The sequence below is a fragment of the Condylura cristata genome, unplaced genomic scaffold (assembly GCF_000260355.1).
Source record: "Condylura cristata isolate star-nosed mole 26May11 unplaced genomic scaffold, ConCri1.0 scaffold00025, whole genome shotgun sequence".
Lineage (NCBI taxonomy): Eukaryota > Metazoa > Chordata > Mammalia > Eulipotyphla > Talpidae > Condylura > Condylura cristata.
In genome coordinates this window covers 16,127,686-16,144,193 of record NW_004567126.1, presented here as the reverse complement: position 1 = coordinate 16,144,193, position 16,508 = coordinate 16,127,686, and the positions used below count along the sequence as shown (strand labels likewise).

Sequence of the window (16,508 nt, the reverse complement as noted above, 5' to 3'; positions counted from 1 at the left end):
CTTGACATCCCAACAACTGTGACTGCAGTTTCTGCCTTATTGGATAGCCTGAAATTGTCCAACTGATCTTGCTTTGATTTCAATCTACTTAAGTCATTGTGTCACCTAGTACCAGGGTGATTGTCCTAAAATGCAAATGTGCTTCTTTCACTCCTGAAGTCTTCAAGAATTCCATGACATTGTTAAAAAAGAAAATGACTGGCCCAAAATGGAGACACTTGTACCGAACCCGCCAAGCATAACACCTAGTCCAGCTGTAATTCTAAGCCCCCTGCAGTTTCAGCCTGCCATCTTACCGGCCAATACAGAATTTTCTGATCAGCATCGATGAGCTCATCTACTTTCTACTTCTTGAGGCAATCCGCCTCAAGACCTTTTTCCATTCTTCATGGGGAGTTCCCTAAGTCTGACATGATTCCTATCTTGTCTTCTCTCTGCCAAATAAAAATGTTTCATTTTGTGCAGTTTCTGGGAGTCCTTTTAACTGGCTAGATGGGCGCTGCTGTGATTCATTTGATAAAACCAACTAGATCTTAAAATTTAATTCAGTTGGATGTTTGGTATTTGACATGACAGGAAAAAACTCTAAGCTGCTAGCTTGGCTTGCAGCCTCTTCCAGCCTCTGGTTCTACAGCCTCAGGTGTTCGTATTTTGTGCTTCACCTGCCTAGGGCTTGGGTACGCCCAGGATTCTCCAGCTTCTGTGTGGCCTGTGAGCTTGTGATTTCTGCAGGGCGATGCCCTGTATCACCCCTCAGATCAGCTCTGCCTTATTACAGGAAGCCAGGTGAGCCAGGAGGGCCCCAACCTCTTCCCTCCTCCATCTGTTCCAGGTCAGGGGCCCCTCCTTCGTATTATCAAGCATCATATTCTCAAGAACTCCTCTTATCTCTGTTGTGATATTTGTTACTGTTCTGACATAGTCCCTACACATTTATCTCTCCAGTTAACTCCTTGATAGAGAGAGTGCTTAGTGAGAACCCACAATGTACTAAATTAGACTACACTGAGTTTTGATCTTTTATAACTTCCAATAACACCTAACTTTTCCCTGCATCAGGGTCTTTACATAATTTAGCTCTGTTTGGACGTTTCTCCCCATATTTTATTTCCTACACACTCATGCCAGAATTTCAAATTATTTATGAAGGTAATGAAACTAATGGTTAGCAGCCTGGTAGTTAATGTAACTAATGGTTAACATTACTGATGTCAAGGTGCCGGATTTCAAAATGCAAAATGGGTGACCTTAAACAGTTTCTTGCTTTGTGTATGCATACATGCCTCGTTCCTTATTTGTAAAATGGGGTTAGTAATCCTGGTAATGGGGGATTCACTTGTGGCACAGAGATTAAAGTCTTAGCTCTATCAAGCTATTGCCAGCCACTGCGGCATGAGTTCTATCCCCAGCCTGGGAGCTGGCCCATATGGCGCAGTAGAGTTCTCCTGCTTTGCCCACTGCTCCCCTCAGGAGTGTATTTCTGTAGATTTGAGTGTTCTGCTCCCCACTTTGTCTCTGGTGAAACCTCTCACCCCCCTGCACCTCTGGCCTAACCCCCAGTTCTTATATGACCAAATAAAAATAAACCTTTAAAAAAAATCTTGGTTATGAGGATTTAGTTAAATAAGACAATGTACGCTAGAAACTTGTGCCTAGCATATATTTACTACTCGCTATTATTATTTAATTATTGATTGTCTCTTCACTCTAAGCTCCAAGAAGTGAGGTTTCTGATGTTTTGATTACTGTTTTACCTCTGTGTCCAGCAAAGCATATAAGTACTAACTAAATTCATGTAACCAGAATTACTGAATAAATGGGAACTTTTCTTTTAGGGCACTAACCGAAGGCATGTAGGAAATTGTGATTAATTAAGGCCACAGTGGCTTTGTTTAACCAATAACTAATTTCCTAGCCCCATATATTCCCTTGGCTTATTTATTTAACAAAGTAACTCTTTTTTTTTCTTTAAATAAAGACAAGGGTGGAAGTTAGAGGGATGCAGTTACTGCTGAATTTTTATTAGAGGAGCATGTGATCTTGTTTACTTCATTCAGAACTGAGAGCATTATGTCTAGGATTGACTAGGAAATTGTTGGGATAAACATGCCCAGGTTAAGTTGACCTTGCTCTCTGAGAACAGGGGGAAATCTTAGTATAAGGAGGACAAATGACAAGTAGTATCAAAATAACAAGGTGATGTCAACAGCTATTCAAATAGGTTAACTCCAATAATGTCTCAAAAATATTTTTTTTTCTTTTTTTTTTTTTTTTTTTTTTTTAAAGATTTATTTATTTATTCATACAGAACTGGGGTACAGGCCAGAGATGCGGAGGGTGTGAGGCGTCACCAGAGACAGAGTGGGGAGCAGAACAGGCAGATCGACGAAGTACACTGCTGAGGGGAGCAGCGGGCGGGCCAGGAGAGGTCTGCCACGCCATGTGGATCTCCTCCGGGGCGGGCGGGGATCGAACTCATGTGGAAGTGGCTTAAACTTCTTAGTGCAGTGCTTTAACCCACTGCGCCACCAGGGAGGGCCTCTTTTCTTTTTTAAAGGCTTATTTATTTATGCATATAAAACTGAAGTGCAGGAGCAGTGAGAGGCTTCACCTGAGACAGAGCTGGGAACAGAACACGCAGATTGATGAAGTACACTGCTGATGGGAGCAGTGGGCAGGTCAGGAGAGGTCTGCTGAAGCATGTGGGTCAGCTCCCTGGCCCAGGTGAAGTGGCTGCCTGTGAGCTAAATGATACTACGCTTTAACCCACTGCACCACCAGGGAGGGCCCATCGAAAGTATTTTCAATGGAAACCTAAGCTTCTTCCAGTACTAGTCATCTTTTGAAATTAGACTAATATAGTAGTATAGACAGAAAAGAATGAATTTTCACCTTTTCATAGGGAATAGTATACAGCTCTGAAAAGAGGAAATTCTAGAGTTAGCTTCCCTAAGTTATAGACCTTTTAGGAATCTAGATTGAGGAAAAGTATAGTGGTTGAATGCTGCAGGGCAGAAAGATAGTAACAGTGTGCTACTCAGCGCTCACTGTTGAATAATGCTGGCTGGGTGGTGGCAGTTCTGCTTAGAATGCCAAAAGCATATGATATGGATGATCCCAGTGGTCCTACCAACTGGAACACTGAAGGCCCTGGGCCAGCTCTGTGTTTTCCGACTCCAGAATCAGCCTCAATTCTTTTGCAGGCCCATTACCTATGTGATGGACATTTCCATACGCCTCTTGTTCTTGTTCCTCTGCATCACATGCTGCCTGTGATATTATGCAATCTCAGAGTCCGGAAGTCACGACGGTGCAAAACTTCAGCACAGGCAAGTGGTAGTGGTTTCAGAGGAGGAATGGCTTGGGGTCTGGCCCACTAAACCAGGAAATCAAACTGCTGAGGTAGGTGCCTTCCCTTCTTAGGAGACACTAAAGTGCATATTTGAGCAAATGACAGATGGCTATCTAGTTGTTCTTATTTGCCTGAAGAACATAGGATCTCTTATCCTCACAAGCTAAATAGCTTTTCTTCTGTTTAGTTTTGTATCGAGAGTCTTTAACTGTAATCCAGATGAGAAAGCAATTCTGGCCCTTTACAACCCAGGGAGAAAGACGGGTGCCCTGCAAAAACGCCAACAGAGGAAGTTGCGGCAGCTTGGTAGGGCGGGCATCTAGCCAGGTATATTTACTTACCACTTTTTGGTTCCCTTCATTGTCAGTGAGCAGCCATTCAATATCCAGGGTGTCTTTTTCTGGGAGTCCCAGCTGGTGGTGACAAGGCAGAGTGACCTTTTCCTCTGCCACTCTCTTGATCTCAGTGTGAGTTCCCAAGGTCTCAATATAGAAGGAAGCTGGAAGAGGAAAACCACTAATGAATTAGGCAGAAATTGGATGACAATATATGGGAACAAGTGTTACAACCCATAATTATGGGATGTTCCTTTGGGTAGTAGGGAAGTCACAGTATTTGACAACTCATGGACCAGAGTACTTGAAGACTCAGGACTTTACCTAAATTCATCATTTCTACCTTCCTGGACCCCCTGTGAATTATTCTCCTAGTAAGGCTTTCTTCCCTACTTTAGTGGGTTTTCATGAACAATGAAATCACTCAGGTTAACAACTGTGTCATTCGATCTTTCGCTCCTCTATGGTTAGAGGCTTGCAGAAGGACAGAAACCAAAAGGGAAGGCAGGATTGGCAGTTGCCCCAGAACAGGCTCCAGAACGCAGCTCATTCCTCAGAGCCTTCTCAGAGACAAGCTATCAGCATCAGGTCTCTAAGTGAGCCCAGGAACACCTCACAAATAAGTGGCTTTCACAGGTAGCTCCTGCCTCTCCCAGGGAAATGCAGCACTTTTATCGCCTCAACTCCTGTCGGTACAGTCTCTGTTACTTCCTAGTCTATGGCTTAGCATTATGAAGTGACTCTTTCTATCCAAAGTGACATTCCAAGATACCAGGTTTAGTCCTTGCTCCATCCATCCAGTATCTCTTTGTCTCGTAGGGGTTCATTTCCACTTCAGGCCTTCTTTACTCCTTATTTTTACCTTTTTTTTTTTTCCAGAAAGGTATTCATCAGCATCTTTGCTTTCTATTTTTAAGATTTTATTTATTTATACATACAAGAACTGAGGTACAGGCCAGAGGTGCAGGGGGTTAGAGGATTCACCAGAAACAGAGCGGGGAATGAACAGGTGGATTGCCTGAAGTCCAATGCTGAGGGGAGCAGCCGACGGGACAGGAGAGATCTGACCCACTATGTGGTCACCTCCCTGGCTGGGAATCAACTCATGCTGCAGTGGCTGCTAGTAGCATCACAGTGCTGTGCTTTAACACTTTGTGCCACCAGGGAGGTCCCTCATCAGCAACTTTGGGCTTCATGCTCACTTTTGTTCACTTCAGTGTCTTGCTTTAGCAGTTGGCCTAGTCTCTGATACCAGTGACTATTAAAGCTACAGAACTAATGACTGATAACTGATAACGATGAAACCTTACTTGAATCCTAGATATGACTTGTCTGGCTTTTAAAATGTGCATTAACTATGGCGCCCTCCTTTATCTCCTCACACAGTAACAAAGAAGCTCAGTGTGAAAAATGATCTCTTTCAAGCCATTCACAAAGCAACAGAATCATACAGCTTCAAAGCTGGAACAGCCCTAGGGCTATGAGAAACCTTGGGTAGAGAGAACCCACTGCCACTGCAAAGGGCTTTAAGTGCGAAAGACCAACGATCATGACTGATCGACACATATAAGCAACCTCTCTCATTCCCTGCTCAGTTCTCAAAGTTGATTAGTGGCAAATCCATGCGAAGGAAAAGGGCCTATATTCTTGGCTGTGGAAAGACGAAACTAGGTAGAACAGGAGAGTGGTTCTCTTTATGGGGTGGGAGAGTTGGGGTGTGGGGCTCACTGGGCTGAAACTAGAGTGGCAGAGCCCTGGAGGCATGCACCTTAAGTAGCAGGTGACTTGTTAAAAGAAAGGAGACCTTAGAAATCTGCCTGGTGTGAGAATAATATGATGATCCCATGTAGGGTCTTACTGACGTTCTCAAGGTTTCTGTTATTTTTGTTCATAACTTGAAACTGCACTGGTGATGGCTGCCGTTTGATTGAACACTCTCTGGTGTGACCACAACTGAGCACTGAACCCTATGAAAACAGGATTATTATCCAAATGTCCCAATGAACTGTAAAGAGCAAGCTGCTCAAGAGCACAGTTAGGAAGTTACAGGGCAAGGCCCTGGCCCCAGATCTGGCTCACTGCAAAGCTCATGCTCTGGGCCCTCCCTGGTGGCGCAAGGGGTTAAAGCACAGTACTGTAAAGCTGTCTGCAGCATAAGTTCCAGCCCCAGCCAGGGAACGAACCCACATGGCATAGCAGACCTCTCTTGTCTCATCCGATGCTCCCCTCAGCAGTGTGTTTCAGTGAATCTGGCTGTCAGCTCCCCACTCTGTCTTTGGTGAATCCTTCAGCCCTGGCACCTCTGGCCAGTAGCAGGTTCTTGTATGCATAAATAAATCCATTAAAAAAAAAAAAAAAGCTCATGCTCTGACAGTTAGGGCCTCTGTCCGCCTCTAAGGTCTTTAAGCTTAAGTGTTTCACCCCTGCATTCTGATAGACTCAGCACAGGGTCCCACCTATTGAGTGTCTTGGTAAATATTTAGTGAATTGATTTGAATCTAATCCATGCACTCATTTTACCAATGAGTATACTTAGGCACAGGGATAAAGAGCCAGTGCAAGTTCCTACACTGCATTTAGTGGCAGACATAGCCTATGTATAACCTGTTCTCCTTTAGTCCCCAAGCAGACACTTGCCAGCTTGTACCAATGGGCTCCGGCTTCTCCCACCCCCCACCCCCGCCCCGGGGCGCTTTCCATAGGACACACCAGTGCGCAAATGAAACCAGTGCGCACACCCCAAGCCAGCTAAAGAGCTCATCCCCCAGGTGGTGCATTCAGTAGACAAGCCATGCTGAATAAGTAAATGCAAAGAAGCACTTAGGAGATTTGCCGATTTAAGCCACTAGAGGGAATCAAAGACTCAGATTTGGTTGATGTCCCAAAAGGAAAGGAACAGTCGTGGGTGGTGTGCTGTGCCAGAGGGCCAAGTTCTATTTATACGCCATCCAGAATTAAATACAGCAATGCAGGGAGGGGGCCCCTCAGTGACTTCAACCAATTTGCCAAGGCAGGGAGGCTCAAGATCAGAGCACAGGCACCTCTAGTCTTCCCTGAACCTCAGCTCCCATACATTTAGGAGCTCATCGGTATTCCTGCAGATTTCTCAGGCCCCTTCTCTGTGTGTTTTAACTTATGCCCCATTTCTATTGCTTAAGCGAATAGGAAACTAGGTTCTGCTTAAACTTCCAAGCTTGCTAATGCCAGTGGGGGTAGCCAAGCACACAGCTGCCCCCTGGTGGGTGAGAGGCATAGAGGAAATTCTGCAGAATGTGTGAGAGTGTGCAGGTAGCCACCTTCCAGCCAGTTTGGGTACACAGTACACAGCGTAGGTGCAAGAGAAAAGAACATGAGCTTGGGAATCAAATAGACCGGATTTAAGTCATGGCCAGAGACCAATTTATTCTCTGATGGCTCTGTTTTTTGTTTTCTATGGAAAATGAGAATAAAATCATCCACCAGGAAAGACTATTGTAAGGCATATGATATACAGTGCACACTCAATTAGTGATCTTTTTTTTTAAGATTTATTTATTTATTTGTACAGAACTGGGGTACAGGCCAGAGATGCGGAGGGTGAGAGGATTCACCAGAGACAGAGTGGGGTACAGAACAGGCAGATCTACGGAAGTACACTGCTGAGGGGAGCAGCGGGTGGGCCAGGAGAGGTCTGCCATTCCATGTGGTCACCTCCAGGGCAGGCGGGAATCGAACTCATGCGGAAGTGGCTTTAGCTTCTCAGTGCTGTGCTTTAACCCGCTGTGCCACCAGGGAGGGCCCTAATGATAATTTTTTTAGGAGATATATTTATTTATTTATGCATAGATATATTTATTTATTTATTCATAGAAGTACTGGGGTATAGACCAGAGGTGCAAGGGTGTGAGAGGATTCACCAGAGACAGAGTACAAGACAGAGCAGCGGGCAAGACAGGAGAGGTCTGCTGCTCCACATGAGTATTCTCAGGGGCTGGGATTCGAATTCGCATTGAAGTGGCTAGGGGCTGAGGCCAGCTTGCAGTGAGTGCAGCACTCTAACCCTTTGCGCCACCAGGGAGGGCCCACACCTGTTATATTTTAAAAGAGAAAGAAAAACATGCAGAGAAAGGGGAGCAGGATTGTGAGGCATTTGGAAGACATTTTGTTTAACAACTTAATATTTGCCCATATTTGCTTTATTTCTCTTTTTGCTGTACTAGTTGAAAGTAAACTGTAAATAGCATGACAGTACCTCTACATGTCTCGACAAACACCTACTAAAATTAAGAATGTTTTTCTACATAGCCTCATTATTATGGCTAAGAAAATTCATAAATTGCATGGAAGATCATTTCTGACAAGTGCTTCTAAGGAAGACTTGAAAGGGTAAGTAGGATTGAACCAGTTCTGGAAACAGGCTGCTTCCACTGCACAGACTGTAGTATTCTTTATATAAAGAAAAGTATTTCTGGGGAAGGGAGCAGCCTGAACAAATGACAGCTCTGTCTACTCTGCCAGCTCCCTCAAGCAACTGGGAATCAGAGAAGTTTGTCTATGCTTTGCTTTTTTCACCCCACACCCAGAATAACCCCAGAATCTTTCCAGCCAGTTCCATCAATGAGGCTTTCCCAAAAGGAAAACCACATTCACCACAAGCTGCTAAGTAACCAACATATCTTTATTGTTTCTTAACTACAAACACACACTTGATATTTAGGGAAAGTCTAAAGCTAAGGGAGTGAAACTTTTGGGTTATCAGTGGAACTGCAGACTTCTGCGAGTGAGTGTAGTTACTGCCTTCTTGGAGGTGAATATTTGGTCCTGGAGTCCCTCAAATGAATGAAGTGAGTGGATGGGAAGGCAAAGATTGAGCTTCTTCTGCCTTCCCATTTTGGGGGTTGGCTTAGAGAAGAAAGGTGGAAGGGAGAGGAAGGAAGGTAGGGGAGAAGGAAGATGAAGTGGTGGAGAAGGCCTAGCATCAGAGAGTAGGAACAGCGCTGGAGGGAGGGGGAGTGGAGGAGGAAGGGGAAGCTTAGCACTGCTAGAAGTTGTTTTGCTTTTTCTTAAAGATTTATTTATTTACTCATACAGGAACTGGGGTAGAGGCCAGAGGTGTGAGGGGGCAAGAGGATCCATCAGAGACAGAGTGGGTAGCAGTGGGCAGGTCAGGAGAGGTCTGCTGTGCCAAGTGGTCACCTCCCTGGCCTGGATGAAGGGGAATGCAGTTTTGTGTGCTTACACTAAAAGATTGCATTGTGCTTTTTACCTGTCAGGGACAGTGCTAGGGATACCGAGATGCTCACAGTCTCTCTTCTTGTCTGGAACCATTTGAAAGCTAATGATAAAGAATGCTTTACATTTGGGCCTTCTCTGGTGGCACAAGGGATTAAAGCACAGCATTATAAAGCTATCTGCAGCCACTGTGGGTGGCATGAGTTCATGCCCCACCAGGAAGGCGACCCGACCCGTTGGCCAGGGAGGTGATCCAAATGGCTCAGCAGACGGCTCCTGTCTTAACCACTGCTCTATTTCAGCAGTGTATTTCAATCAATCTGCCTGTTCTATTCACCACTCTGTATCTGGTGGGCCCTTTCGCCCCCCCCCCCCGCCTCTGGCCTGTACCCTAATTCTTGTATGCATATATAAATAAATCTTTTTAAGAAAAGAATGCTTTACATTTATTTAGCCATCAACTCTGTTCATTCAAATGAATGATCTCATGCAAGCACCTTGAGTATACAGTGAGCTAATGTTATCACCCATTTCAGAGAAAACTGAGGACCACACAGCCACCGGCTGTAGGACATGAGCCTATCTCCGATTTTATTCTATTCTCTCCCCACAACAAAGGTTATTACTTTTGCCTTGCAATCGACTTGTCAGAAACACAGAAACCATGTGTATTAAATGTGGCTAACACAGACAGTGGGAGCAGAGAGGATGTGATCAGACACACTGATGATGGACCTTGCTGGCTGGGACCCTGAACCAAAAAAGTACACTTCATAGAGATAAATGTTATCTTCATAGCTAGATATAAGTGCAGGGTGGGGTTGACCAGAACACCTGAGGGTGGGTGGACACAGGTTTCAAAGGACCAGTAGTATGATGTGGCCCCTGGAGAAGCCAGAAACTTGGCTGCATGAAGAGAGGTTTGATGCCCCAAACCTGGGAAGGAAGAGCTCCACTGCACTCTATTCCAGTCAAAGGGCATGTCCTGCACATCTGTGCTTAGTTCCACTTGTGGGAGGTGAGTGGAGACTTGCAAAAAAGTTGGTATCAAAGAGTTGCAGCTAGGAGATGATGGGGTATGAAAAACATGTCATATGAGGCGCAGTGGATGAGATCGTAAGTAAAATGTTAGGAAAGTGCAAGACTAAGAAACAGTATGGCATGTGGTAGCTACAGTTTAACATTTATAAGACAAAAAAAAAAAAACCAGCAATAGGATGATTGGGCTTTGGTCCAGACTGCAGATTTTGGGCAGATGGCACCACAGATTCAGCTTTAAAATGACAGATTGTGAGGTCTCCAACACCTCTTTCCAGTTCTGAAATGACATGATTTTCTTACAAAAGACTTCCTTCATTTGGATTTAAAAGGTTGATAGACTTTTAACAGTTTGCCCAGTCTGATAGGAGAATAAGCTGTATTATTTAGTGAATTTTCTGTTTTGAAGTCATTCAAGTGGAGGAATGGCAGGGGCAGTGCAAGGAACCTTTCTGTGTGGATGCTGAACTTAACAGAAAACAATGTTTAAAAGGTACATGACAAATCTTGAATGCAGTGGTATTTCAACAAACTATATCCTACACCGAGGAGCAGGTAGGCTACAGCACTAGGTTCGTGTAATTATACTCTATGTGCTCATGCAATGAAGAAATTGCCCAATGATGCATTTTTCAAAATGTATCCCCATCATTAAGTGATGCTGTATCCTTTCCAACTATAACATTTTAAGAAATAGTTATTGAGCATTTCCTTTGTTGAAAACACTGTTCTTGTTGAATGGTGTGCAAAGTACAGGATACAGATACAAACTCTTATCTGTCAATGTGTTGTGTTACCATCAGCTCTTACACAATTAATACAAATGGTCTAGTTTTGCTCCATTGTTAATATTACTCTAGAGATTGCTAAAAGGTTCTTTAAGGGGCCTCCCTGGTGGTGCAAGGGTTAAATTACAACACCATGAAGCTATCCACAGCCACTGCAGCATAAATTTGATCCTGGGGCCAGGGAGCTGACCCACATGGTGCAGCAGACCTCTCCTGTCTTGCCCGCTGCTCCCCTCAGCAGTATATTTCAGTCTATCTGCCTGTTCTGCTCCCCACTCTGTCTCTGGTGAATCCACTCACACCCACCCCCTTTCTGGTGTGCACCCCACCTCTTATATGCTTACATAAATAGAATACATATTCAAAAAAAAGGAGGGTCCTCCCTGGCGACATTGAGGTTAAATCAGCACTACCAAGCTATCACCAGCCACTGGGACATGAGTTTGATCCCTGGCCAGGGAGCTGACCCACATGGAACTGGGACCCACAGCAGACCTCGTAGACGCCCACACCTGCTGCTCCCCTCAGCAGTGTATATCAGCCAATCCGCCTGTTCTGTTCCCCACTCTGTCTCTGATGAATCCTCTTAGCCCACATACCTCTGGCCTATACCCCAGTTATTGTACACATAAATAAATAAATCTTAAAAAAAAAAAAAGTCTCTTTGAAAGAACTAAAAGGAACAAGCTCAATTTGCATTTTTTTCCTACCTATGGCTGTTTTAATCCACAAGGGGGCAGACTTTGCATGGAGAGGATTAGTAATGCCTCACCTTTAACATTGCTCTAGATTAACATAGTTAAAAAGGATTAAATTGACAAAGAATAATATCAAGCTTAAATCCAAGATAGTCTAAGAACTTTGTTTACACGGTGGCTATATGCTAAATTTTGTAACATTTGCATTTAGCAGTGATGGGAAAACTAAAAATCTTAGAAAACAGGCATTTGTGAAGAACTTTATCAAAAAATAAAAACATACTACTATGGTAACTTAAAGTCCCTTTTTTAACCTTTGCCTTAATCAAAAAATTAATTTCAATTGCAGCATTTATTATGAAACATTCAATTACTCAGATTCTGTAAAGTTTTATCTGTAAGGCAAGAAAAGGCAAAGATGGAATGAACAGAAATCCCTCATACATGCCTTAGAGGGACTGGTGAATCAGCAAAAGAACTGTCAAAATCATTTTGATCTGCAAATTTAACCTTTGGTGTAGGCTAGTAACTTACTGAATTAAAACATCCTGAAGTGGATCTCCCTGGTGGTGCAAGGGGTTAGTCTCAGCACTATGGAACTATCTGTAACTACTATAGCACAAGTTCAATCCCTGGCCAGGGAGCTGACCCCCTCAGCAGTATGTATCAGTCAACCTGCCGGTTCTGTTCCCTAGTATGTCTCTGGTAAATCCTCTCACTCCAAGCATATCTGGCCTACACCCCAGCTCTTGTAGACATAAATAAATAATGAAAGAAATCCTACAGTGCTCTGGGTATATGTCATTGAGAATCTCAAACTCACAGGCCTGCAAAAGATCGCTGTTTTATTTTCAGGACAATTTCATATTTAAAACTAACCTGCCAACATCTATCAAATTACGCATATTCTCTTACATCTCTGAGAATTTGAAATCAGAAAAAAACAGTTCCAAGATCTTGACAGGTCTGTTTGTGTCAACTTTTTTCCCTCATTGTTCTGAATCACAGACTACTCAGGGGAACTGGTTTTTATAGCACTGCGTTAAACAAACACCGTATCTTCAATGCTTCAGAATCTAAACAGGAGGGGCCTCCTTAGTGGTTCAGGGGTTAAAAGCTCAGCACTATCAAGCATGTTCAATTCCCTGCCTGATCCACATGGCACAGCAGACCTCTCCTGTCTCGCCCACTGCTCCTCTCAGCAGTGTATTTCAGGAGATCAGCCTGTCCTGCTCCCCATACTGTCTCTGGTGAACCCTCTCACCTCACACACCTCTGGTCAACACTCCCGTTCTTGTACACATAAATAAATAAAAATAAATATTTGACAACAAAAAAATCTGAACACGAACTTGACAAAATAGTTGGCATCTACAGAGGAATGACCAGGTGTGTACATTTGTTCAATGAATATAAGACACCGCTATTACCGTCCCAGATACTGTTAAGGTACAAAGATGAACATTGTCTTTTGTTCACGAAGAGGTCACAATAATAGAGAAACGAAACAGGCACTCAACAAATCCAGTTTAAGGCAGCTAGTGATCCTTATCAACATAAGGGTGGGAAAGAGTAGGGGTTCAGAGTAGGAAAATCATTAAGGTCATCAGGAATGGGTTCCTAGTAAAGGAAATATTTAGGGCTCTCCCTGCTGGTACAACGGGTTAAAGTGTAGCACTGCATGCTAGCCACAGCCACTTTCATGTGAGTTCAATCCTCAGCACCGGAGGTGATATCCACATGGTGCAGCAGACCTCTCCTGTCTCACCCACTGCTCCCCTCAGCAGTGTACTTCATCAGTCTGCCAGTTCTGCTCCCCACTCTATCTCTGGTGAATCCTTTCTGCAACTCTGGCCCGTACCCCAGTTGTGTATGCATAAATAAATAAATCTTTAAAAAAGTAAAAAGGAGAGGAAATATTTAACACGGGCCTTGAGGAGTAGGTTGGTATTTTAGCAGCGGTAAATGGCTATAAAAAGGGATAGAACTGCAAAGACTGGGAACAGCAATCACACTGCTTAGGAACCCTGTCGCCAAGCTGACTTCAGCAGGCTGGAGCATCGCCATGCACCTGTAGTCCCAACAAGTTGCAGAGAATGATCTGATAGCACATAATCACTATATAAGCAGTGTCACTGTCCGATAGAATGAGGATGTTGAGGAGTATTTTACTCCTGATTTCTCCAGGAGCAATTGTCAGGGGAAGGATACCAACCTAGCCTAGAGGGCACACTCAGCTACTCAGAAATATACCAGTGACGTCTTAGAATTCTGTCCTCAAACATAGGCTAGCGTCATGCTCCATGCCTGCATTCATGCTGACATGAAGGAATGCAAACACAAACACACGCATGCGCACGTATGCGCGCGCATGTCCAGAGACCCGGCCATGTCGGTACACAGATCAGACAAGGTATACCTTTGATTCTGAGACCCCAGGACTAGCTTGCTCACTAACCTATTTCACTGACCTGTCTATTTATAGTCTCTATCTCATTCCAAATGCTAAGTCACTTTCTAAATCTAAGTCTTTTATTTACCTTTGGCAGAGAGATTTAAATGGGGGGAGAAGAGGGGAATTAAAGTACACACACTTACTACTGAGAGGGCAACAGTCATTTTTAGGGATTCATGGTTTTGGAGAATTGAGATTACATTGATAATTAAAACCCAATGATATAGCCTTGGCTCATCCTTTCACTTTATCCCTTTCCCCTTCTACCTGCCTATCAAGTTTATAACTTCAGTTCTTTTCCTGCCGGTGGTCACCTTCACTAGGAATAGACAGAAGACCCATGAAACAGACAAAATAATAGTACAAATGTGTCATCCAAAATATATTTAAAATCGCATACAGAGCATTTATTATTAAGGGTTAACAATTTTTGTGTGCTTATGTATAAAGCATTGCACTACTTGATTTATATTTATCTCCATTTTAATCTCAGCATTTTGCAACACAAACACTATTCCCACCCTCATTTGAAAAAGATATTGACACACAGAGATTATCTTGCTTATTCACATCAGTAAGCAGTTGAGTCATGATTCTAATTCTGTTGTTTTAAGTCCAACACCCATAACTTAACAGTGTATTATACTGCCCATCTGTATATATGTATATGTGTGTATACATATATTGTATATGTGTGTATACATATATTGTATATGTGTGTATACACACACACACACACACATACTTACCAAACATGCTTTTGATCTAGTGTTATGGTAATATTCATATAAGTTCCTCAAAGTTTTTCATCATCTTTTCTCCTCTTGTTAATATACAGAAATGTTTTTCAATCTTTATTTACTTATGTTCCTTTTTGACATATATATAAATGCATACTCTTTGCCATAATTTGGAATAGATTAAATACTGAGATTCAAAATTGAATTTTAGAATAGGCTTTTAAAAACTAGACATGAGGGAAGAAATGCAGATCAAAAGAAGGTAGACACAAAAGTGTGTACATTAAGGCTCTGTTTCTATAAGGAATAGAAAAAAATCTATGCAGTTAGAAGTCCAGGTAGTGATAATTCTTGGGGGGGAAAGGTAGTGAGTGAGTAGACATGTGAAACCCATTAGCTGTGTCTCTCTAGGATACTTGTTATGAGGGTGTGTTCATTTGTGAAGTTCATCAAGCTGTGCACTTATAATTATGCATTTTAATATTATTCTTTTTTGCTAATTACTACTGCTACATAAAAATTTGTTCCAAAACTTAGGAGCTGAAAACAACAAATATATCTCATCCCAGAGTATATATAGTTGGGAATCTGGGCACAGATTAGGAAGGCTAGGGTCTCTCATGGGTCCAATAAAATGGTTGTCTGGGGCTGTGGTCTGTTATGAAGGGTCATCTGAGGTTGGGAGAATCCATTTCTAACTTTATGCATGTTGGGTTTTGGCCTCGGGAATCTCTCCCCACAGGGCTCTCCCTCCACTGGGCTACATCCCCACAGGGCAGCTGGCATCCCCCAGGAGCCTGATGCAAAAAAGAGCACAAGAAAATGCCTCAGATGAAAACTCGGAGGACACATTTCATTCTTGTTTCAATATTCTATTTGTTATAAACAATTAAATAATTCTAGACCACCCTCAGGGGAAGAAGAAGAAATTTTGAGGAAAAATTTTAGAGGCTGCTTAACACATACTTTAATATAAATTTAAAAATATATGATAACTTCCTCTGCCTTCCTACCCATAGTGGGTAATCACTGTCTTAATAGAATTTAAAATGCTTTAAGAATTCACTGGCTTTTTGATTACCATGATCTCCCGTAAGAGTAGTTTATGACACAAATTTTTCTTTCTGTTTTTCCTTAAATGTAATAATAAGCTTGATTATTACCACTTTTATGTTGTATAGCACTTTTTAGATTTCACATTTTTCCAAACATATTTTGAGGTCTGTTATATAGAATAAGTAGGAACTGTAGTTTAATATTAGTTTTTTGTGACAGAACTATTAAAATTGTTAATTTTCTTTATAATATTAATTATATGTTGTTTTTATTGAGGGTTTACCATGTCGGTTACTGCATGGCAAGATATATATCAACACATTATTCACATACAATACCTTTATAGAAATGAAACATCTTTGTAATTATTTTAATCATTTAAACTTAGGGGTCAGGGTTTTATCTCATTTTACTGAGAAAAATATAAGACTCAGAGAGGCTAAGTATGCAAAGACCTCAGAGTTAGGATAATTTCAAATCAAATAGTGTGACTTCAGATCTCCTGTGATCTACAAATGATGTTAACCATCATCTTCATATTACTTTGGCAATATATTTTTCTGGAAAATATGTCATGAGAACATTTCTTTAAAAGCTGTGCCAGCCTGATTTCAGAACAGGGGCTCGAGAATTATCTTCAGTCATTATGGCAGACTGAATGTGAAAGACAGTAAATTTCATCATGGCACTTGTATTCATCAGTAAAAATATAGCAGCCTTTCCCAAGAGGCTTATGCTACTGACCATGATCCTTTGGGTAAAACATTTGGAGTACATTTTTATTAACATATTCAGGAAAAGTTGCCCATAATCATTATATTATTCATTTGACACA

The 16,508-nt window shown here is 42.4% G+C and overlaps 1 protein-coding gene across 1 annotated transcript in view; it reads right to left on the bottom strand.

The window, feature by feature from the left end:
* Positions 1–16,508, bottom strand: part of CLMP (CXADR-like membrane protein) — a 154,168-nt gene that overhangs the window by 23,742 nt on the left and 113,918 nt on the right. Inside the window, exon 4 of the mRNA XM_012729398.1 lies at positions 3,694–3,868. Within this exon, the coding sequence (XP_012584852.1) occupies positions 3,694–3,868 (175 nt within the window). The remainder of the gene's footprint in view (positions 1–3,693; positions 3,869–16,508) is intronic.